This window comes from Crocodylus siamensis, chromosome 4 (genome assembly GCF_052110815.1).
Source record: "Crocodylus siamensis isolate JL-2025a chromosome 4, ASM5211081v1, whole genome shotgun sequence".
In the NCBI taxonomy this organism is placed as follows: Eukaryota; Metazoa; Chordata; order Crocodylia; family Crocodylidae; genus Crocodylus; species Crocodylus siamensis.
The window spans coordinates 88,573,134-88,595,003 of record NC_143398.1 but is presented as its reverse complement, the minus strand read 5'-3'; the positions used below and the strand labels follow the sequence as shown (position 1 = coordinate 88,595,003).

The 21,870-nt window shown below is 45.3% G+C and overlaps 2 protein-coding genes across 7 annotated transcripts; one reads left to right on the top strand and one right to left on the bottom strand.

The window, feature by feature from the left end:
• The first annotated feature begins 33 nt into the window (after positions 1–33).
• Positions 34–5,460, top strand: CYREN (cell cycle regulator of NHEJ). 5 transcript variants are annotated; one of them, XM_090042812.1, is made up of 5 exons: positions 34–366; positions 495–544; positions 1,209–1,361; positions 2,512–2,578; positions 3,615–5,460. In XM_090042812.1, exons 3-5 carry the CDS (start codon positions 1,234–1,236, stop codon positions 3,846–3,848), a joined length of 429 nt encoding a protein of 142 aa, XP_089898938.1. In that variant the 5' UTR covers positions 34–366; positions 495–544; positions 1,209–1,233; the 3' UTR covers positions 3,849–5,460. The 5 variants fall into 5 exon arrangements, with proteins under 5 accessions (XP_089898938.1, XP_089898937.1, XP_089898935.1 ...); XM_090042811.1 differs by lacking the exon at positions 495–544; XM_090042809.1 differs by having other exon boundaries at positions 495–1,361.
• A 1,613-nt stretch (positions 5,461–7,073) lies between these two features.
• TMEM140 (transmembrane protein 140) lies at positions 7,074–21,252 on the bottom strand. 2 transcript variants are annotated; one of them, XM_090042806.1, is made up of 5 exons: positions 21,009–21,252; positions 15,195–15,295; positions 14,249–14,342; positions 11,834–11,981; positions 7,074–8,962 (listed from the first exon to the last, which is right to left on the bottom strand). In XM_090042806.1, the coding sequence occupies exon 5, from the start codon at positions 8,903–8,905 to the stop codon at positions 8,318–8,320; it is 588 nt and encodes a 195-aa protein (XP_089898932.1). In that variant the 5' UTR covers positions 8,906–8,962; positions 11,834–11,981; positions 14,249–14,342; positions 15,195–15,295; positions 21,009–21,252; the 3' UTR covers positions 7,074–8,317. The 2 variants fall into 2 exon arrangements, with proteins under 2 accessions (XP_089898932.1, XP_089898933.1); XM_090042807.1 differs by lacking the exon at positions 21,009–21,252 and adding an exon at positions 15,990–17,998.
• Between the last annotated feature and the right edge of the window lie 618 nt (positions 21,253–21,870).

The window sequence follows — 21,870 nt, the reverse complement described above, 5'->3', positions numbered from 1 at the left end:
TTCTCGGACGGGCCGAGGACGAGCGAGGTCCTCGCGGCGGGAGCGGCTGGAGGGCAGGCGTCCGTGTCGGCGTCTCGCTCTGCCCCGGCAGCAGGCCCCGCAGCCGACGTGCGGGCTGGGGGAGGGGGGCCCGCGGGCCCCGATCCCGCCCGGCCGCGAGGGGGCGGGGCGAGCTCGCCGCCTGCGGGCGCGGAGGCCAGGCCGCCCCCTGGTGCCCCCGAGCGGCGGGCCTGAGGCGCGGGGAGGCCGGCGAGCGCCGAGCGGGAGTCGGGCCTTGGCGGCCCGCAGCTCTGGGCTGCCCGTGCCCCCTTCCTCCGGGGCGGGGCCGGGCCTTCAGCTCGCCCGCCTCTGGCACGGGGCAGCCGCGTGAGTTGTGGGGGGTCTTGGGAGCCTCAGCACCAGGGTCTTCCTCGTGCCCAGGGGCCTGACCGCAGGTCAGCGCGGCCTGAGAGCAAGGGAGGTCTCGGGTGATGAGAGTCAGCCTTTGTTTGTAGCTGTGTGTCAAAGGAGGGGACAGGAGTGTGACTGCGCACGACCAGTACAGGTACATAGGCTTACAGGCGCAGACACTGACTTCTTGAAGGCTCAGATCAAGTGTAGTCTATGCTTGCCTGGCAGGGGAAGTAACATGATCACCACAGTGGCTTCCTGGTTGCATTACGGAAGACCGCTCTGCTGGCATGGGATAGTACCCACATATGTAATGCATAGCTAACCTTGGCTTTATGCCCACTTTATGGAAGTGGGAGACTCGTCCCTGGCTTGCCCCTGCGGCCTTACAGCTGAGGGCAAGAAAAACTCGGGGCATGTGAACGCCAAGCCTCCAGGCTTGGGCCTGCACGTAGGATGCCTGCCAGAGGTTTTGGGAACATCTGAAGCCCCAGATGGGGGTAGGGGATGTTTGCTGGTAGTGGACTGACTCTCAGATTTGGAATTTGTTTGGGCTAATTTAGCTTGGACTATAGAAAAATATTTTTTAAAAAAAGGTACTGCCTGCTTCCTTGCATGTGTCTGTCTGTCTGTCTTTCTACCTACCTAGCCAATGTCTTCTCAAGACATTCACTGGGGGCCTGTTGTTCATTTCTTCCTGGTGCCACCTTAGCAGAGCATTAATAAAGGTTGCTGTGTGAGAGTGTGTGTATGGTGCTAACCATTAGGACAGGTAGTCCTGACTTTGATCTTTGTGCCTGTGTCTTGATTGTGGGTAGCGTTTCCTTTTGCACATTACAAGAGATGGAGGCCTCTGCATCAACAGCAAAGAAGAGGGTCCTCCCCCCATGGATGATAGCAGGGGTGGCAGAGCAGAGAGAGACGATGCCACCAACGAAACCCAAGAGGAGGAAGAAGGCAGCTGAGGCAGGGTAAGTGTATTGTGCCATCTCTGATTATGTGGATTCAAGTATGCTAAGCAAAATGGGATCTGACTGATGCCGGGATAAGAAACTTCCAAGGAAGAAGGTATGGTTTTGTGAGTGATGTGGAGGCAGTGGCTCATTAAGGGGCCTTCTGCCTTGCTTCAGAGCTATAGGGCTTCCCAGCCTGGTGGCTGGGGGGCATGTGGTGGTGGGCCCTGTGTTCTGTACCTCAGGACTCTAAGTGCATAGATCTGATAGCACTTCACAGATGCCAAGGAGAGTCTTAGTGCTAGAACCACAGCTGAATACCTCTTGCAATTTCACATTTGCTGTGAGCTAAATAATTCTTTGCTTTGCTCCCTGCATTCCCTGTCCCACAGAGTTGCTGTTGCTGATCTTTGTTCCCACAGTTGGTGAAGTGTTTTGAGAGCCCTTAGGGACAGTTAGCAGTGTAAGGTTTTAGGATGGTTATTGAAAGGCACAGAAGGATCAGACCCAGAAGAGGTACCTAATTGCTGCTTGCAGCTGGTGTATACAAGGAACAACACTACAGCCAGTGCAGTTACATTGGTGTAAGACTGAGAGACAAGAAAATCTTACTCCCATTTCTGACTTCTTGTCTTTCAAAAACAAGAATTTTGGGAACAAAGGGGATTCCTGAAGTGAACCCTGTGTAGGATCCTGCCTGCTTTTTCCTACGATGTGCACACCTAGGGTGTTTCCAGAGGGGCAGCATTCATAGACAAGCTGGGGGCCTCATAGATGGAAACACCTGCTGTAACCCTCTGCTCTTGTTCTTCTCTTAACTCCTTCACGTGTTCAGAGAAGCAGCAGCTTTGCTTGGTTTTGTGGTCAGTCTCTGAGCAAGATAAAGAGCATCTGGGTGACACAAGCCTGTGTCTTGGACTCGAGGCTGCACACGCTTTGCTCTTCCCACCGTCTAACCCAGTCAGTATCATTCCCACACACTTGCCCTGCATCTTCTTTTTGGTGACCTGGTAGAGTGAACTCCCACGGATGTAGAAGTCTCAGTTTAAGCAGGGGGTAGTGAGAGGAGAGTAGAATGTGTTAACTTCCACCTGTATCTTTTTGTGCATTGCAGCTCAACATTCCCTATGTTATCCCTGATTTTGGTGTCTCCTTTCTCTCTTTCCAGGACTGTGACTGTCTACTGTATGAATGAAGCCGAGCTGGTGACTGTGGCGCTGGGGATACTGGCTGAGGTGAGCAGTGATGTCTACGGGCCTGTCTCCCTGCCTCATCAGGCTTTATCAAACTTCCACCAGTGCTTTTGCCCAGACTAATTTTAAAATGTCTGCCCTGTGCCCCTTCCCTTAGGGAAACTCCCTTGCCAGGAAAGCTAAAAAGAAACTTTCTCCTTTTTTTCCCATCTACTGTATGTTAGTAACACCATAATTCAGTATGAGAACTTGAGCATTCACCCTTGTTGAAGCTGTTGTGATGTAAGGGACAGCAGGGAGTAAACTAGGCCAGAGAAAGGAAGGGGCATCCATCTGGTTTAGGTACAGGATTCAATGACTATATCATGCTCTGCCACAGCCTACTGGTTTAACCTTGGGCAGGTCACCTAATTTCTGGGCCTCAAGTTCCCTGTAAGTAAAATGCAGATGATAGAACTCTCCTATTTGGCTGTTGGGGAGATGACCAGGGACTAAGGTGATGGGGGCATTTAAGTGTCTGTAAATAAATATGAGAAGGCAGGACAACACCTCTGTTTCTGGGAGGAGTGTGCAGGGTAGGACCAGAAAGCGCTGTGGCAGGACTGGGTACTCCTGCTTCCTTTAAGTTTATCGGATAACCCTAATACAGGCAGGAGAGCATGCTTCACCCAGTTGCAGTGGCACCCTGGTTGAGAACCATTGCTGTACTTGTTTCTGATCCTCTCCTGTTCCGTCCTGAAGAGCCTTTAATTTCTCAGGATATATAATATAAGACTCGCCAACCACTTGAGGTCATTAAACAATCCAAAGCTTTTGTGACTGTAAAAATGTTAGCTGCAGGGTTCTCGCCAAATTGCAGTTAGGTGCAAAACATTGGTCTCTAGTATGATTTCCCCTGAGGTTCCAGTGGGCCAGAGCAGTATTAATTTCTGGACCTACACTTCTGGATGTGGAGTGTTGCCACTTCAGGGTGAAATAGAAACCCTTTCTATAATCATCTAAAATCTGGCTATTTGGATAAGGCTTTATCTTTGAGACAACATGCTTTATGGGTGTATACAATTATTTTATTTGCCAGAATTTGAAATGCAAGGAAAGAGAGGACAAGGTTTTGTCCGAAAGTGAAGAGGAGCAGGGATGCCAGCAGTTGCAGATTGATCCTCAGTGGAGTCCAGCAACTACAAGTGGGTCCAGAACACCAAAGTCACGCACCAAGCCCCAGACTGAAGCTTTGGGCTGTGCTGACAGGACTGTGTCAGAGGATGAGGACGACGATGTTTTAAAATATGTCAGGGAGATATTTTTTACTTAAAGTCTGTTTTGCTGCTGCTATTCCAATCAAAACTAATATAGCGGGAACCATTTTAGAGGACAGAAAGTCGGAAAGACCCACGAGGTTCCTAGAATGATGGATCTAGAAATGATGACAGCAGAGATGCTTTTGAGAAGCCAGTGGTCTCTGTACAAAATGAACGTGGAACTCATAACAAGGCCTTGGAAAGACCCTTTGCTGTGTGTTGGCTATGGGGAAGATGAACATTGGGGTTTTTTTGTTTGGAATATCAGAACTGCTTAAAGAGTTGCTTGTTTTTAAATAGCCTCTTTGACACTTCTTCCTCTTTTGTGGAAAGAAAGTAAGCAATGAAGAAAAGCTGAGAGTGCATGTATGAATGAGAGTAAACAGTTCCCATCCAGTCATGCCCTCAACTGAGCTTGCATGTTCATGACCAGAATATCTTGGAGATGCTTGTGACTTTGGCTGCTTCTCCATTTTTAATACTCATTCTACCCCTTATTACCATTGGGCCCTCCCACCTCACTTAGAACTGTGGGACTTCCTAACTGGCAGTCTTTGCACGGGGGTCATGGAGACTGAATTCTTCTCAGCCCTAGGTTTGACCTTTCAGGTCAGTGTGAGGCAGAGTGGGGAAGGTGTGCTGGGTTGTAGCCCTTGCTAACCCAGGAGTTCTTTCTGCAGGTTGTCTTTTATCAACATTATGTTAAGTTTGATGTCTCAACTTCTTATTTTTCAAATGAGTGTCTACTCTCTGGGAGCATCTGATGATGTCCTTGCTTGTGGATGCTCTGTAGGCTATTTGAAATCCTATCTCCTTCCATAAAGTATACTATTGGGAACTTGGGCCAGTCGCACGGGTGGAGTAGGCAGCAGCAGCAAGTTGCCTGCCAGATAGCAAACTAGTGTTTAACTCTGGCCTTCCAACACTCGTCCCAGAGCATGCTGAAAGGGAACATCAGTGTGAAAGGAGGGAATATTGAAGTAGATACGTGCAGCAGATTAGGGGTGTGAGAGCATGTGCCCTTGTCCACCCAGCTGCATTAGAATTACCTTGACCTCGGGCTTGTCCTTCCCGCTTTCCTGCCACGCCTTGATGGTATAATAATATTCGAGAGGATGGATGACTCTGAGCAGAGGTCAGTCTGGCAGGGACCATGGTCTTCTGCAGGGCTCCACCTCCCCTTCACCCTGCCCCTTTCCTCTCAGGTGGTTGGTCACTCTTCTGTGTTGGTCAGGAGTGTGAGATACCTTGCAGAGTCTCTGCTCAAGCTCAGCCAGGTTATTTACCCTGTGGTTCTTTGGTCTCAGTTTCTTCTGGTTGAGCCTCTCCTTGGCTGAATTGATTGGGTTATACTCTACCCATCCTCTTTTCTCTCCTCTCTCTTTGTCATCATCTCTACTCCTTCCTTCTAGTGACTCTTAAGTTTCTGTGATTATTCATGAATTTAACTCCTTTCTCACTTTCTCTTCCAGCCTTACTTCAGGCTTTGTAAACTAAAACACTTTTAAAAGACTCAGTTGTAGGGAATTAGGGTCTTGTAACCATAAATCAAGGACAAAGGAGATCATTCTCTCTATCTGGACTGTATTTACATGGGGGTAATAAAGCAAAAGGTGAGATCCCTTACTCCTGGTCTCAATTGTTTCTAATTCCAGTATACATGCACACAAAAAAGGTTTGATCACTCTTGCTTCCTTCCCAGTTTGAGGGTTCTGTTAGGCTATCACCACCTGGTTTAAGCTCTGTTTTTCTTTTCCCCAGTGTGCCACACAAATCTCTCCTTTGCTTTGGCCACCTCAACTTCTCTCAAGGTCCCACTTCACTCAGTGGGTCCGTTCTTTCCCTCCTCCCAGTTAGCTTCTACCAACTGTTCTATGGGTATTCCCCGCTTAGTCCTGGCTTTAGGGGCTTGCTGGGATGACCCCCATTACATTGCCATTTGCTGTTACTTAGCTTTCTGGGTGTACAGAGAAGATCCTTGCTCAGGGCTCACCTGGGTTGTGACACTCCACAAGGTTTAGGTCAGTAGGATTCTCAGATTTGTTGGGTCTTCTTCCCTGGGCCAGCTGTCCAGTCCCTGTTCCTGGAGATGGCACACCTTTTTTGAAGTCTCCCTTTAAATTACCTGGTCTTTTGTCCAGGCCAGTCAGAGCCAGCTCCCTGGGGCGCATGTTCTTTGGCCCCAGGTTCCTGCCTGTTTCCCTGGCTCTCCTTGGACCATTTCCTCCGGTGCACTGGCAATGCACCCGTTGTCTGGATCGGGCTGGGTAAGTTTCCTGACAGCGCAGCTGGCTCAGTAGGGGTATAGCATGGGCTTGGCCTCAGTCCCTGCTACAAGGTGGAATGAAGGCCAAGCAGGAGGAAGGAGGAGGAGCTGGATGATGCTGATGCCCTGTTATTTTGGAGCAGGGATTATGATTTGGGACTTTGTTAACTTCTCTGGCAAGAAGAGTAGGTCATTACCAGGGATCCTGGTTTTGTCTGATTTTTTTTTTAAATCACAAATTCTCTGACAAAACCCCCAAAATCCATTCTTAAAATTAAAAGCCCCCTGCTGGTGCTTATCAGTGCCCCCAGAGCCCCTCCAGCCCTGCTGGTACCCCTCACTGCCCCACTCTTGCCTTTTGCCCCCCACTCAGCCCTGCTGGAGGGGCCCCCAGCTGCAGCACCCTGCCCCCAACAGCAGGCAGCTGTAGCAGAAACAGCATAGCGCCGAGTCCCACACTGCTGCTGCCTGTTATATTTTAAACATACTATATTTGAAGAGGCACACCCAAGGCTGCTGGTATATGAAAGCCAAACTACTCTTGCTCTTTCTTTATTTGAACTGTTCCAGAGGCTGAAATGTTCCAGAAGTAGAAACCAAGGGACAGGGCATTGCTTTAAGCCACAAAATCACAGCTGATTCGAGCTACAGGTAGAATTCCATGGTTTCTGCCGACAGCTATACACTCAAATGCACCAGGCCATTCAGTTCTTGAAATAGTGCATACACAAACCAAAACGATAGGTTAACTAACAAAGATTAATTGCAATAACTTGAGCCCAGATTGTCAAAACTATTGAGACATTTCCATTCAGCCAACTGATTTGATATTAGAAGTGAGGTAGGTGCTTGAATGCCTTCAATGACTTGAGCTTCATTGTTTAGCTGTGCTGAACATAACTAATAAACTAACAAAATATTTCTAGCTTCCAAGGTGACATTGAAGACTAAGTCTTCTGAAGGAGTTCAGTGGTATCAAAAAAAAGGCTTCCCTTTACTCCCAGTTGTAGCAGTTCAGCTATTTGCAGGGGAAGAGAAGGAGTCCAAGTTGGACTGGAGAAGAGCAGCATAGAAGATAATATACCCTTTCATTACCTTTTTCCACATATGCCAGACATACTGAAAACCCATACACAAATTTAGTATAAGGAAAATGCTTAAGTAATAAGTCCAATAGGTCAAATGGTCTAAAATCGTGAGACTGTGTGAGTTCGATGCTGAATTATATAAGGACTGAATTAAGCACAGGCTCAGACCTGGATGTTCAATTTAAAACTTTCATTGTTTCACAAAGTCATAAACTAAAGGAGGTCTGTTGGTTCACGAGGTTCCCAAATCAAGCCCTTGCTCTCTAACCTGGAGGCTAGGTGCGGCTGCCTGATTCACTAGTCTCAGAACTGGTCAACAGCTCATTTAAAAGGAGTTCCTTATCTTTTTTTTAAACAAAAGATACAAAACTGTCCCCATGGTGGCAGTGAGGCATCTAACATAGCTTTATTATCAGTTATATCTGATAACACTTATACATATGCATTTCTAATTCTTACTTCTATTGGTCATTTAGTTAACTTATCTATATTATAATATCAGGTGATACGCTTTGTATTATAATTTTTACGCTTCTTATGTTAATTCTTAATGACCTTTATATTTCTTATGTTACTTTTCTATAACCTAAATACATTATTCATCTATATGTTTTGCTGGTTTTTGCAGGGTTAAAATGTCAAGGCTGACATAATATATGGTTGTTTTTTTGTCATTGTGGTTTAGCCATGCAGTTTCCTATTCTTAACAATATAAGCGGCTTGCCTGCTATTTTTATCATTGTTCAAAGGTCAGAAGGTCAGCATCTTTATCTAAGGGTCAGAAAGTGATTACCAGAATGTCAAATCGCTGGCTTCTCAACCTCCTTGAAGCATTCTGGGAGTTTTAGTGCATTGTTCTTAATGCTAGGCCTTGCTTAGCATAAGCACTCACTCACAGAGACCAATATATTTATGCTAAGCAATAAGAACTTTAGAACAGATGGTTAATTCTAGACTACTAATGATGACTAATCAAATCATTACATAAAAGTTAATCTAAGTTAATAAAAGTTATGATTTAGTTTATATAAATGAAATATTTCACTGTTAAGATATATATAAGTATAAGCAATCAAAGCAGTCACACCACAGGTACCTTTCAGTAGTCAGTGTGTTTCCCTTTCTCTCTTCAGACGTTCAAGGGTGGAAGTTGCTCCTCAGGGGAAGAGCTGCCCGTGATAATCTTATCCTTCACCCACTTGAGATATGTAGCAGCAGCAACCAGCTGGAGCACCAGCAGAACTTGAGCCCCAGCTAATGCTATGAAACCTACAGAAAGCTCAGAGACCTGTATCCAGGTCCAGACCTGAAACAAAAACAAGCTAAGGCCACCAGGTAACATTATGGTTGTGATGCCCAGCATCATCAGGATCAGTTCCCATTCCATTCTGTCATTACTACCCTGCACATGCACAATGAGATGCAATGAAAAGAGACAGATGACTAGGGGACAATATACAAGGACCCTTGCCACGGCTATCACAGCCTGGTGAATGTCTATTTTCTCAAAGTCCTTGATCATCAGGCATTGCAGGTCTTCAATTGTCTCGTTCCACAGGCAGAAGTTATAGAAGCCAATTCTTTTCTTAGGAAGGTTGACAATGTTTCCAGTTTCCACCAAAAGGGCATAAAACATCAGGGCAACAGACCCCACAGCCAGAAAGAAAATAATCAGATGGAGCAGATGCATCAACTTTTTCTGGCAAAATAGGACCATTCTGGTTGCTCCCCTGGGTCCTTGATGCTTCAGTAGTGCCCTCTTCAGAGAGACCTGCTGTGAGACATGAACAGAGAGAACCTTCAATTTCAGTGTATATGCCACAGGTACCACTGTTTTCTTCTACATAACACACCAACAGAGTGAGTGCTAATGTCCTCTTTTAGGACTAGTCTGCTAGAGGATAACAGCCTAAGGACTCGTTCATTCTGTGAGATTCATTAAGTGGTAGGATTTTATACTGTTGTGCTAGAGATCCAAGGATCAAATGCTGCTAATGACCTATACGAGGAGTTGTTAAACTCACTGTTAAGCAATCCTTATGGCTGAAGCTGAGGCAGCAATAGCAAAGTGTAAAAAACAGGAAAGATATAGGCGATGACAATATCCTTGCTGAATTTGTAAAACAGGGATAATCATTTGACTGGGATCCTTCCTAAGATCTGTAACCTTAAATTGGCTGAGCAATAGACAAGATTGATAGTGATAATTCAGTTCTCACAAATTTGTGAGACTGCAGTAAGCGCAGAACTATAGGCCTGATTAGTTACCCAAGCAAGGTACTACTACATATTTTGCCAAGTTAATTGAAGCCACAGATAGAAAATATAGCACCAGCAGGACAGGCAGATTTCACAAAAGACCTTAATACACCTGAGAAGATTTGCAATTTGAGAATACTTTGCATAAAATATATTGTAATGCATTTCCATTTGGTAGCCAATTAGAAAAACAAAAAAATGTTGATTGTATTTGGCTTTATGGGGATTTGTGACAAAGCATAAATATCAATCCAGGGAATATCTATACAATCACATCGCTCTACAGCAACTTTTCTTATTTTTTCTTGTCAGGGAGTACCTTATGGGAAGAATTTAAGATTCACATTGATGTAAGATAGGTGGGCATTTTCTTTTCTCTTTAGATGCACTTGAACACTTTGATAGGTTAGTATCAATTGTAGGTAGAAGAGACCACTGGAGGTTATGTAGTCCAATGCACTGCTCAAAAGCAGGATTATCCCTATCGAAACTAGTCTAGACAAGTGCTTGTTTAACTAATTTGTAAAACTACACAACCACCTTTTGCACAACTGCAAGGTACGCTGCCCACCCCTGCCTCCCCTAAGAACTCCCTAATCGACAAGGGCAATATAAAGGTCCTGCAGCTGAAAGCACTGTTAAAAATACACTGGAGAGATCCAAGGAAGAGGACCATGTCCCCTACTAGAGGAAGGAAAAAGATAAAGCAAGCTAATCAGGATCAGTAAGGAAACTGGCAGAATTAACATAGGCCCTAAACACTATAGCAACATTTCATGAAATGGAGATCACCGTGGGTAAAAGAAATATCAGGTCTGTGGCTGTACATGGCAATACAGATACATATATTAAAAAGGGGGGCATCCTGGAAAATTTAACTTCTTTAAATATTTGAAGTAAAATCTCTCAGAAAACTGTAGATCAGACACGGAAGTACAGACAAGAATTACAATAGAAACAGTAGTACAAGGAAAACTATCCAAGGTCTTGAAGGATAAGGATAGCTCTATCAAAATAAGGATCTGTCTTTTTAGATTAATGGCAATATCAACAAGCTGTATGCACATTTGAAAGCTGGACCCCAAATGTAGGTGTAAAGAGACAAATACAAGCCTTTGAAATGAAGTACTAGAGACTACTCTTAAAGATACTGTATGCAGTTCATAGGACAAATCGAAGAGGCTGCTGGAACTTTGCAGCTGCTGTTGGAAAATAAGAAAGCCTCCTTGACAATTAAAATGTAGAGATGTTATGAGATGTCCTCATTTGGCCAGCACCATACTTCAAGGAAGGGTAAACTGAAGGAGAAGAGGTCAACCAAGAAATATGTGAATAGGTAATATTAGTAAATGGACTGAAAAGACCATAAACGAAGTTGCTTGCTTGGTGGGGGAAGAAAAAAAAAGTCTAGCATAGAAAGAGGTCAGAAGGGAGCTCTTGTGACAGTATCCTGTGACCTTGGACATTATGGGAAACAGAGTGACTTGGGAATTTGGCTAGATGAATGGATGTGGGCAAGATGCATATAGTTACACAGAGAACACAAGTGAGAGTTGCGTGTTGATATAGTATTCAACCTTCCTTACTGGATTCAGCACTAATTATGTATCCTATTTCAACAACATGCTAGCCAGGATCCTGCTAATATAGTGCCACATAGAAAAGGAGTTATGAATACAAAACCATACCTCTACCTAAGTCCTAAAACAATAGATTAAAGAGGCAAATAAACTTCAAGTCATAGTTACATTTAGGGTTAATGCAACTGTTACACTAGAAAACTGGCTTTTGTCATGCTCAGTGGGTCAGGGGAAAGGAAGAAGCATTTACAGTTTCATTGTAAAGACCTAGTAAATTCAATCTAAATTCAGATTGTTGTAGGGGAGTAACATGAACAGAAGTTCCTCCAGGTAGAAGCTTCTAGGGAGATACTTTGTGCATGGACAATGAGTCAGTCTTTAGGCCAGGTTAACTATTAAGTTAACTATCAAGCTTGGCAATGAGGCCCTCTGTGTGTTATGTATCTTAGGGAAGATGATACTAGCAGCTTTTCTGGGAAGTACTTATTATTACTAGAACTGAAAGTAAAAGTGTATGAAACATCATGCATGAGAAACAAACAAAAGGCTGATGAGCAGTTTGAGCTTTGGACTGGAGTACAGGTCTATGAGAGAGCTCAGTGGGATTTAGGCAGAATTTGAGTACCTATGTCTTAATTTCAGATCTTTAATCTCCCCCCACCCCAACACATATGCACATATTCAACTGCTGCCTAATCCTAGAAGCACTTAAGTGCCTAAATAGTTGTATTAAGGATCTCTTGCACCTAAAATTTTGCTTCTATTCATGCACAGAATGCCAGTTTTAATTGGGCTGAACAACTTACCTTAAATGTGAGTCCACCAAAGTACAGATTCCTCTGCCTATCTTGCCCCCAAGGGCCTTGATCCTATTGGTGTGATCTGTACACTTTCCAGGCTCTGGCCAAAATGTGGTGCCAGTGACTGGTGTTCTCTGCTGATCAGGGCCCTCACCTGGAAGAAGACAGCTCTGGTTTCCATACCCTGATGCAAGCACTGTTTGTATTTTGCATTAAACAGGTTTGGATACAGATACAAGTACTTTTTGAAGTAAGGACTACAAGCCTGACTCCCCCATGAGAATACCCCCTCTCAGCAGGCTGGAGTAATGTATATACACTGCCTAGCTTTTCCTGACTCAATGATTAATAATACTACGCAAAGTCAAACAAGTTGAACAGGAGTGATGGAGGGTGCCCCCCACCAGCCTAGCCTCTAGTCTGGTAATGAAAGCAGTCTCCCGGGAGATGTGGATTGCAATTCCCTCAGGCTGAGGTGGGCCCTGAGCTCAGGTCTCTTACATCCCAGGTAAGTGCTCCAACTGCTGAAATATTTATGGATGGAATGGGTTGATGTGGCATAGTCTTCATACCGTGTTTTGAAAGAAGGTTGACACTGCTCTGTATCCAGAGATAATGTGAGCACTCACCTTCAAGAGAGAGTTCTAAGCTGTGTTATTGGCTAGATCAGGGGTCTTCTCATTCATTGTATGGCCCATTCTAAGGCACTTAAGCTTCCAATATAATGCGCAGGGAGAGTTAAGTGCTTAACTTAGCCTGTGGATTCTGATAAGGCAGCAGGGTAGATGGGAAATGCCTAAAAACCAGGTGCCTCTGCTGCATGTCACAGTTCCTGAGACCCAATCTCAATGTGGGGTTGAGGAATCGAGGAAGAGGGAACTGTGGAAATATTCTGGACAAAAGGGCTGTGCAAAGCCTCGGCTCATGATTCAGAGATGATATGGGTGATTTGGAGGCTGAATTTAATTGCTGGAAGCTTTAGGCTTTCCAAATCGATTCGGAGCGGATTCGGCCATAGAGTATAATGGGAGGCAATGAAATATCTATAACTTTGTTGTCTTTTGGCTGATTCAGATGAAACTTGCAGGGATAGTAGTAGCCCCTGCTGAGAGCATGATGCTTGACAAGTTTCAAGGTGATAGACGCAGGGGTTTCTGGGAAACTGCGCCTCAAAGTCCTGAAAGCAAAAACACGTCACATGTATGTGTTAAGCCACAGTGGGGTCAAAACTGCAGGGAAGGTAGCCTCTGTGGAGGCCACAAAGCCTGCCAGGTTTCCAGGAGATTGGTGCAGGGGTTTGGGGGGGAGGGGGATGTGCATCTCAAGCTGCGGACAAGCAAGACTCGTGACATGGGTGACACTGTGTGTTAAGGTGTAGCAGGATGAAAGCTGCAGAGATGGCGGCCCCTGCTGTGGCCACGAAGCCTGCCAACTCTTGAGGAGATAGGTGCAGGGCTTCTGGGTTCTGGGGCCCTGAACCTCTAGCTGCTGACAGGCAAAACTCATGACACGGGTGCTTGTGCAACTGTGTCCGTCTTGGGGCATGGGGATGGGGGACTAGGGCAGGCCTGGCTGCTAGGCTACTGTATTACCAGTCAATCATGATTCACTCAGGGACCAGCTCAATACACAGTAGCTAGCTAATGTAACGAGTTGATGAATAAGGATTAACACCAAAACCACAGACTAAAGAGAGGAAATAATCAATACAGATCATCAACTGCTCCAAGACAGACACAGTCAGTTGCACAAGCACCTATGTCACAAGTTTTGTCTGTCAGCAGCTAGGGGTGCAGGGCCCCAGACCCCCCCCCCTGCACCTATGTCCTTGACAGCTGGCAGGCTTCGTGGCCTCAGCATGGGCTAGCAGGTCTGCAGTTTTCACCTCACTGCGCCTTAACACACACAGGGTCATCTATGTCACAAGTTTTGCCTGTCAGCAGCCAGAGGTGCAGGGTCCCAGAAGCCAGACTCCCCCTGCACCTATCACCTTGAAACTTGGCAGGCTTTGTGGCCTCAGCAGGAGTGATCCCCCTCTGCAGTCTTCACCCCCCTGTGGTGCAACATATACACGTGACATGAGTTTTGCTTTCAAGAATTTGAGGTGCACTTTCCCCAAACGCCCCTACACCCATCTCCTTGAAACTTGGCAGGCATCATAATCTCCACAGAGGCTACCACCCCTGCAAGTTTCATCCAAATCAGACAAAAACCAACAAAGTTGTAAATATTTCATTGATTCTCCATTATACCCTATGGCTGGATCACTGAAGCGGCTCCAAAGCTTTGGAACCAATTTGGCCGAATCGAAGTGGGAAACTGATCCAGAGCTCTGAATTGGATCGCTGGCATCTGAATTGGCTGGATCCGAAGCTGAATCGAATAGCTGCCTATTCACACAGGACTACTGGACAGACAAACCCCTAATGGCAGTTCTTCTTGGCAGACGTTACTCTGCTTCTCTTCTAGAGACTTGGTTTCCTTTCGGTTATACTTTCTGGGTTCTCTCTTTGGGCTGAAAGACAAAATCAGAGGTAAGGAGAAGTTCCCCAGCCCATCTGCTCAGGGAAGCATGATCAGTAAAAAGCAGCCTACTTGTTCCAGGCCCTCAAGAGTTTATGGATCACTTGCTCTTTGGGTCTTCAAGGTGTCATAAGCAAGCAGGAGCTTGAACCTGCTTACTCTGCATTTGGCTTTGAGCAGTCTACAGAGAAAGGATTAATCTCAAGCACCCCACTTCCCTTACGGCATTTCTCTTTGCTGAAAGTCATTCATCCTCTTGCAGGTTTCCACCCTCAGGTGACTGCTTCTTAAATCATCATTTTCCCACCGGGGCAGAGGACTCAGCTTGGATCCCATTAATAACACGTTATTGCTTGTCACTGTTGGGGAAGTTGAGGCACACATTCCACCCCTTTCCTAGAGGCTGTGGTTTTTAGCAGAGCTAGGGGACGTGGTTAAAACTTCTCAACTACTGGACCAAGCCATGGTTTCAGTGTGCCATGGAAAAATTATACTGTAAGCAGATCCCTGGCAATAACTGCAGCACAGATGCTTCTGGAGGGTCCTCAATACTCCCAGGATCTATACCAAGACACCTGGACAAGGGCTGGGACCCCAGCCTCCCACATACAAGGGCAATGTAAGCCTTAATCTGAACACTGTATCAAATACTAACCCATAGCTTTCTTCATATTATTTATTCATAGAGGTTTAACATCTAAGGGAACATTTCTTTCCTACCTCCCTTGCCCCCCCGTGGCTTCTTCTCCCCTATCAGGGACTTATTTCTTTAGGATCACACACCATTATAAGACAAGTACCCAAAATCTATCGTTCTCCAAGAAAACCCCTACCCCATCCATACCTCACTTCAGCTTCCTAAGGTCTCTCTTGGAGGTCTTCCTCAAGACACGCTTCTGGAAAGTCCTGAATGGTATGGCACACTCACCAAGAGCCTGCATTTCACTATAACAAAGCGCAAAGGTTCAAAGACATCAGAAATTTGTGTACAATCAAACCCGTAGCCCACCACACTGGGAAATAAAGGAGCATGTGTGAACTGAAAAGAATAATAGATCCCAAATCATTTCCACCCAGGAGCCCCCAAATTACAACAGATGACTCATCCACAACCCCAGGGTAGCTGAGCACTTGCTCTGTTGTTGTTGTTTACTGTGACACCCCATCATCTTTTAGAGTGGACAGGTAAAAACTGCCATATGCAACCAGCCCCTGCAGCCAGGCTCTCTGTCACCCTTCCCTACACACTGGTTAGTAACTTACTGATTCTAATCCACATCAAACTAGAAAAGCCGAACTTTGGTATAAATCACCAGCTGGAATAACAGGGAAAGGGGACCTGGGGTTCCTTGCTTCCCATACAGCACAGCAGACTTCTAGGAATTTACATGTAAATGTCATTTTTCATTCTCAAATTATTCACACAATATGTGACACTTCAGCCAATGCTGAGTTAGAAGGTAGCTGTTCCTACTCTGCACCACAGCTGGAGAGAGGAAGGAACATTAGGGCCCAGCTGACAAGGCTTATATACAAAAAAGTCATCTGCTGTTTAGTAAGCATGTGGCTCATAGAGAAGCTTGGTCTCACTTGAAAGAGAAACTTTTATTTAATACATTTAGCATGTCTAAATTCATACCTGCCTTGATGCCAACTCCAGCTCTGGCACCAAGGGGATGCAGGAAGCTCACATCCCCAGAAATAGCAGCCCTGCTTATCACAAACAAGAAGCCCTATTGCTTCTTGCCTTGGCAGGAAGACAGAGGAGCAGTCAGCTGACTTATAGCATGTGGGTTGATATGCTAACCTCCAATGAACATTAACAGGCTAAGCAGGAGTTGGGAGGGAGGGGAAGAGTGCCTAGGGGTGGATCTTTCTGGACTGGATCACACCTCAAGAGATTCCCCGCTTCAGTGCTCAAAGACATATCCTTTCCCCTCCCATCTTTCTCTTGCTGCTGCTTTCTGTGTTGTCTGGCAGGCACAGGAGGCTTTAGAGCCTATCTGGCCTACTCCAGCCAAGCTGTGCAGAGGCTGGGCTCAGCTGGGACAGTGGCGACAGCAGCCACGATGAAGGAGGGTGTTCCCTCTTATGCCTGCTCCTGGAGGGACTGGGCAGGGAAGGGGAACCCACCCACCCACACATCACCATTGCTGCCATTGTGTTGCATTCCCAACTGAGCCCAGGCCTTACTCATCCCATCTGGAATGGGCAGAAGCTGCTCTGAAGCCCTCCCTGCCCTCAGGACAGGGAGGAAAACAGCGGTGGAGTAGTGGGGAATGGAAAGGAAGGATCTTGCCTCTGAGCATGGAGGAGAAGTGAGGGGATTCTCCTATGGTGTGCTCAGAACCTCATCTGCCACTAATCTGCAATAGATAGTATCCTGCAAATTCACTGTAACCCTTTGACATCCATCTCTTCTCGCTATCTCCAGCCCCATTCCCTTTCTAAAGTAGTGGCAGCACTGCTTCTTGCCTCCAGTCTTTGCTAAATCATTCTGGATCCAAAAGGAGCCTTCATTCTGGGACTAATTAATGATAGTTTCTGTTATAGTCACCTCCCAGCATCTAGATCAGTACAGGGGCCAAAAAGCAATAAAAGTTGCAGAGGGTAGGTGAACTGCATGCAAAAGTGTATTACTACACGAAAGGGTGGGAGCACTGAGGTGCATGGATATGAGCGGTGTGCTTGATTTTCAAGATTGTGCTGCAGCTGGTGATATATTCAGCTGTTGGTCATAGTCATAAACAACAGCAGATGACAGAGTCTCGATGCCTAGAGGTGGGAATTGATCTGCTGTCTTGAGGCTTACCAGCATTGTTTTCTTCTCCCAGGCTGACTAGATTTTAATATTAGCATCCTGTTAGTGCTGATCTACTATTAGGAAAATTTTCAAATGGGATAAGTCCAGTACTAAGCAGTATTACCTCCACAGACTACCACTCCCTGCTTCAATCTCACCTACTGCCCCACAGCTCCCCTACCCCTCATCCCAGTCTTGCTTGTGTACGTTTTCAGTAGGAAATGTTGAATGCTTATCCTCACCTCCCTTTAAGGAGTTAGATGCCTAGCACTGAGCTTCAGGAAGGTGTGTCCTTCTACTCAAGATTCACATCCATTAAATCTATCCTGGGAGTTTAGCACCCCAGCCCTTTCCCCCAAGAGCCCTGCAACCACAGGATGTAGTGATGCCTGAGAAGATCTGAACCTATATTTCCCAAGTGAATGCCTTTACCCCTTTTGGGTGGGGTGGTGGCTCCTTTGATATCTGTTATTGAAGTTGTTCCACTTTGTCTTGAATACTACCTGCAGCTTCCCCCCCTGCCTGGAGCAGCAGGTCTCTGGGCAGCTCCTGCCCCAGCATGTGGATGGGAGGAGGGCATAGGCTGCCCTGGGTGGGAGCAGGTGGGGCTCAGTCCCATATGGAGCACCATGGGGGCAGCCCTGGGCTGAATGGGGGGTGAGGAATGTGGACTGCATCTGCACAGCCCAAGTTAGTTCTGCTGCATGCACCCCACATCCTCCTCCCTTCACCATTGGTGAGCTCCCAGGACGTAGCCCACAGGCAAATTCCACCCCACCTCATACTCTACACCTCCCATCCCCCTTTTATTATGCAAATCACCTCTATATACACGCTACACACAAAAAAAAAATCAGGGCAAAAAGATTTTTTAAATAAAATTAAAATATGTTATAGTAGATATTTGATTTTAGTGTATGATTTGTTTTTATCTATAATTTCTCAAAATTATTATTCCTGAAAGATTTTATGCGTGTGTCCCTCAACAGCTTACTAAAACTCTTCATGTGGCCCACCAGCCAAAATAATTGCCCACCCCTGCTCTCAATCAGACACCTAAAGGGTTGAGCTAACACCTCACTGCTCTATGGAGGTAATACTATCAAGAGACTCTGGTGTAGTGGGGCAGCTGGGACCAAAAAAGGTTGTTTGTCGGTCCCACCCCCTGCAGCACACTGCAGTGTACCAGAGTCTTCAATGACTTTGGTACTTATAACATGTTTTATTTAGCAAGCATTGCCGTGCAGCTGCTCAGAAAACTTTAAACTCATAGTAACACTTACTACAATCTAAAATAAAACACATTCTAAGTGCAAAATGCACAAAGGCCCTATACATATCCCCTTACTGCTGCTGAAAGGCTTTTGTGTCTGAGATTCTTGTAAATGATAGCAGGTTTCTCTTTCACTGATGTTGCATGCTTTTAAGCAAACGAAACTTGTTTGCCTTTAAGCAAAAGAAGAACTTGTACAGGCATACCTCAGAAATATTGCGGGTTCGGTTCCAGACCACCACAATAAAATGAATATCGCAATAAAGCAAGTCACACAAATGTTTTGGTTTCCCAGTGCATATAAAAGTTATGTTTACCCTATACTGTAGTCTATTAAGTGTGCAATAGCATTATGTCTAAAAAACAATGTACATACCTTAATTAAAAAAATACTTTATTGCTAAAAAATGCTAACCACCATCTGAGCCGAATGGCGCTGATGGAAAAATGGCGCCGATAGACTTGCTCGACACAGGGTTGCCACAAACCTTAAATTTGTAAAAGCGCAATATCTGCGAAGCGCAATAAAGCGAAGCGCAATAAAACGAGGTATGCCTGTACATGATTAGTAAGCTGTTGTTTCGTTATTCCTTTTTTTCTGGCTCAGGTCTTGCTCACAGTGCAAAGAGCAGATTAAGTAAAGAAGATAGGAAAATGACAGACCAGCCAGCAATTGAAAACCGCAATAAAACATGTCCTTAGTGTAATGTGTGACCAGACCCTGAGCTTGAGAGCTAGCTTTGGTATGTCTGGCTGGCAGTTCATTGTACCATGTAGACACCCTGAGGTACCTAGGCAATTTAGGTGCCTCTGTGCTTAAGGCAGCAGCTGAGTGTAGGGTTTCAGGCTTTCATTTATAACTTAATGCTAGATAGCTAAGCAAGGTGCTGAGTATAACTTAATGCTAGATAGCTAAGCAAGGAACAGAGCCCCCTCACCTTGTGCCCTCCCCCCCAGCTATAGTATTGGGGTAGTTGGGCCGGGCCACCTCACCTTCCCCCCTCCAGCTCCAGCCTGGAAAAGCTACTGGCAGCTCTGTGATGCTTCCTCTCTTTCCCCATCTCTCCCCTATTGGCAGCCCCAGAGCTGGAGGGTGCGGGGCAGGCTGTGGGGAGGGATGGTTTGGCAGTGTCCTTGGAGGCTGGTGAAGTGCTCCCAGCTGCTGGCCAGGGCTGGTGCAGGCAGGCTTGATTTCCCCCAATCCAATAGGTGTCTGTTGGGTCAGTGGGGAGGGGGCTCTAACTCATGGTGCTTTGTATAAAGTGCCATGAGTTAGATCACAGCCCCTAAACACCTGTAGGCATTGTTAGCAGAGCACAAAGGTCAATCTTTAATTGGTGGTCTTAGGAACACCTTGTCACATACACAAAAAACCATGGGTTTCTGATTCTGCTGTCATTTGCACTTCTTTTCCATGGTTCCTTAACCCCTTTGAAATTAATGCCTCTGCCCTGTGGACATGAGAGAAAAATTTGGCCCTGCAGACAAAGGTGACATGACTAGAGCACCCTGACTTTGTTCAAGCAAGAAAGTCAGGGAGACACATCATAGAAATGCCAATAATCTCATTTTACTTTTTCAGTCAATCCAACTCTTGTCAACCACAAATCTAACCCAGTGGAAAAAAGGGAGGAGACGGGGGAGGGGGAAGAAACAAGAGGAATGTTAGGTAGGGTTGGCATCTTGTTGTAGGAGGGTAATTTTAGGTATTTACTTATACTTGATCTCATCTGCTTGCTCTGTCAGTGTAGGAGGAGCTGTGTGGAATGTTCTGGAAGGAGCGACAGGCAGGGGAGGGCTCCCTGGGAGGAAAGGTGGACTGGAGGCCCCTGGGTGGAGGGAGCTGGCTGGGACTGAGGGGGTGGTTAACCCTGGGGCAATTTTCATTGACATTTTATGAAGGCTAGGTGGTAGTCTGAGAGCAGCCTAAGGAGGCTGTCAGTTTTTGTCAGGTTTGTTTTACCATATTCTGTTGTCAAAGCATTTGATCACTTTTTCTTCCTATGAAATACACCCTTTTATTTTTTCTGTCATTTGACTTAGTTGCCTATGGTCAGTTATAACTTCTGGGCAGATCAGTAACTTGGGCAGACCCACACAATGCAGTGGGGGACTGGTAAACTTACACAAACAGGTGCATCTCTGGGAGCACCCTGACAGCTTAGGGTTTTGTCACAGCTTCTATTTTTTTTTTTAGTTAATTTTTCTATTTAAAACATTGTTTTCACTTTTCTGTTGCTGCATGAAAATTTGACACGAATATGTGATATTGGCTACACAAAGTGTGCTGTCAAACTCACAAAATATAATGCAGAAAGAAACTGATTATACCCCTCAATCATCAAATACACAAAAGAAGCAAATATGGAAAGTAAACAATATCTCCCCATATCCCTTTTGATTAGATTGAGTTTATATTCTACATATAAGAGAAACAAGTAAAAAAAATAAAATGGAAGCAGGGATTTAAATTGCTGGTGTCTCTTCAAAAGGCTCAGGAAAGAGACTTGTTTTTCACATGTGCAGTATAATTTCAAAAACAACATCTCAAAAACAGAGTAGCCAATGGGGAGGATACTTACAGGAGAGGCATCATACTGAAAGCTGAATTCCCAAAACAAGAACAGGCAGAACTCCACGTTCTGTTTTGTCGATCTTCTCTACTACAGCTTCTACAGCCTTGTGTTTTGTTAGTCAGCTGTTCTCCGACTGAGTGCTGCACCAGCTCTGAATGCTGCACTAGAACTGAACTGTATTTGCATAATGTGTGATTTTATAAGATAAGTATTTTCACTTTCATTTTGATATGGGACTTTCCATTCTTGTCGTGCGCAAATAAAAAGAATCCCTGTGTTGTCAAAGGATTCATAAGAAAGCCTGAGCCTAGCAGGTGGCAAACAAGTTTGAACATATCTCTTCTGTCTACTGCTTATACAAATGAGCTACTTACTAAGAGAAAGACATGTACACTAGAAATGTTGCTCTCAGGCTAGTAATTAATTAGGGCAGTGCTTATTTTTTACAGCATTTTATACTGGTCAAAGTCTTAAGGACAGGCACAAATATGCTAGCATAGAAATGCATTTGCCAGGATAGCTTATTTTGCTTAGGGAATGATACTAGCTGGCAAGAGCACTCTTTCACTAGTATAATGACATCTGCTCTAGAACAGTTGGCCAGCAAACCATTTTTTAGTGTAGACCTTGCCCTTCTTGCTGTTTGAACCACATAGACTATCCCTCACTCCCTAGGCTTCCCAGAGCTGTAGTTTAATACAGATACTGGTAGTAGAACAAGCATCTATTTCAAGAGGCCTCTCCCTATTATTTATATTTTTATACATGTTGCACAGACTCCCCAGTCCATCCTCATCAAACCATGACATTTCGGGACTGTTTAGAGACAACTTGGACCACACTGTTTGCTAACCACTGCTCGGAAATC

Excerpts from the sequence above, each read along its gene's own strand:
- CYREN (XM_090042809.1), top strand. The coding sequence starts at position 1,141 with ATGGTGCTAACCATTAGGACAGGTAGTCCTGACTTTGATCTTTGTGCC. Across the intron at positions 1,362-2,511 it reads AAGAAGGCAGCTGAGGCAGG|GACTGTGACTGTCTACTGTA; the intron begins GTAAGTGTATTG and ends CTCTCTTTCCAG. Across the intron at positions 2,579-3,614 it reads CGCTGGGGATACTGGCTGAG|AATTTGAAATGCAAGGAAAG; the intron begins GTGAGCAGTGAT and ends TTTATTTGCCAG.
- TMEM140 (XM_090042806.1), bottom strand. The coding sequence starts at position 8,905 with ATGGTCCTATTTTGCCAGAAAAAGTTGATGCATCTGCTCCATCTGATT.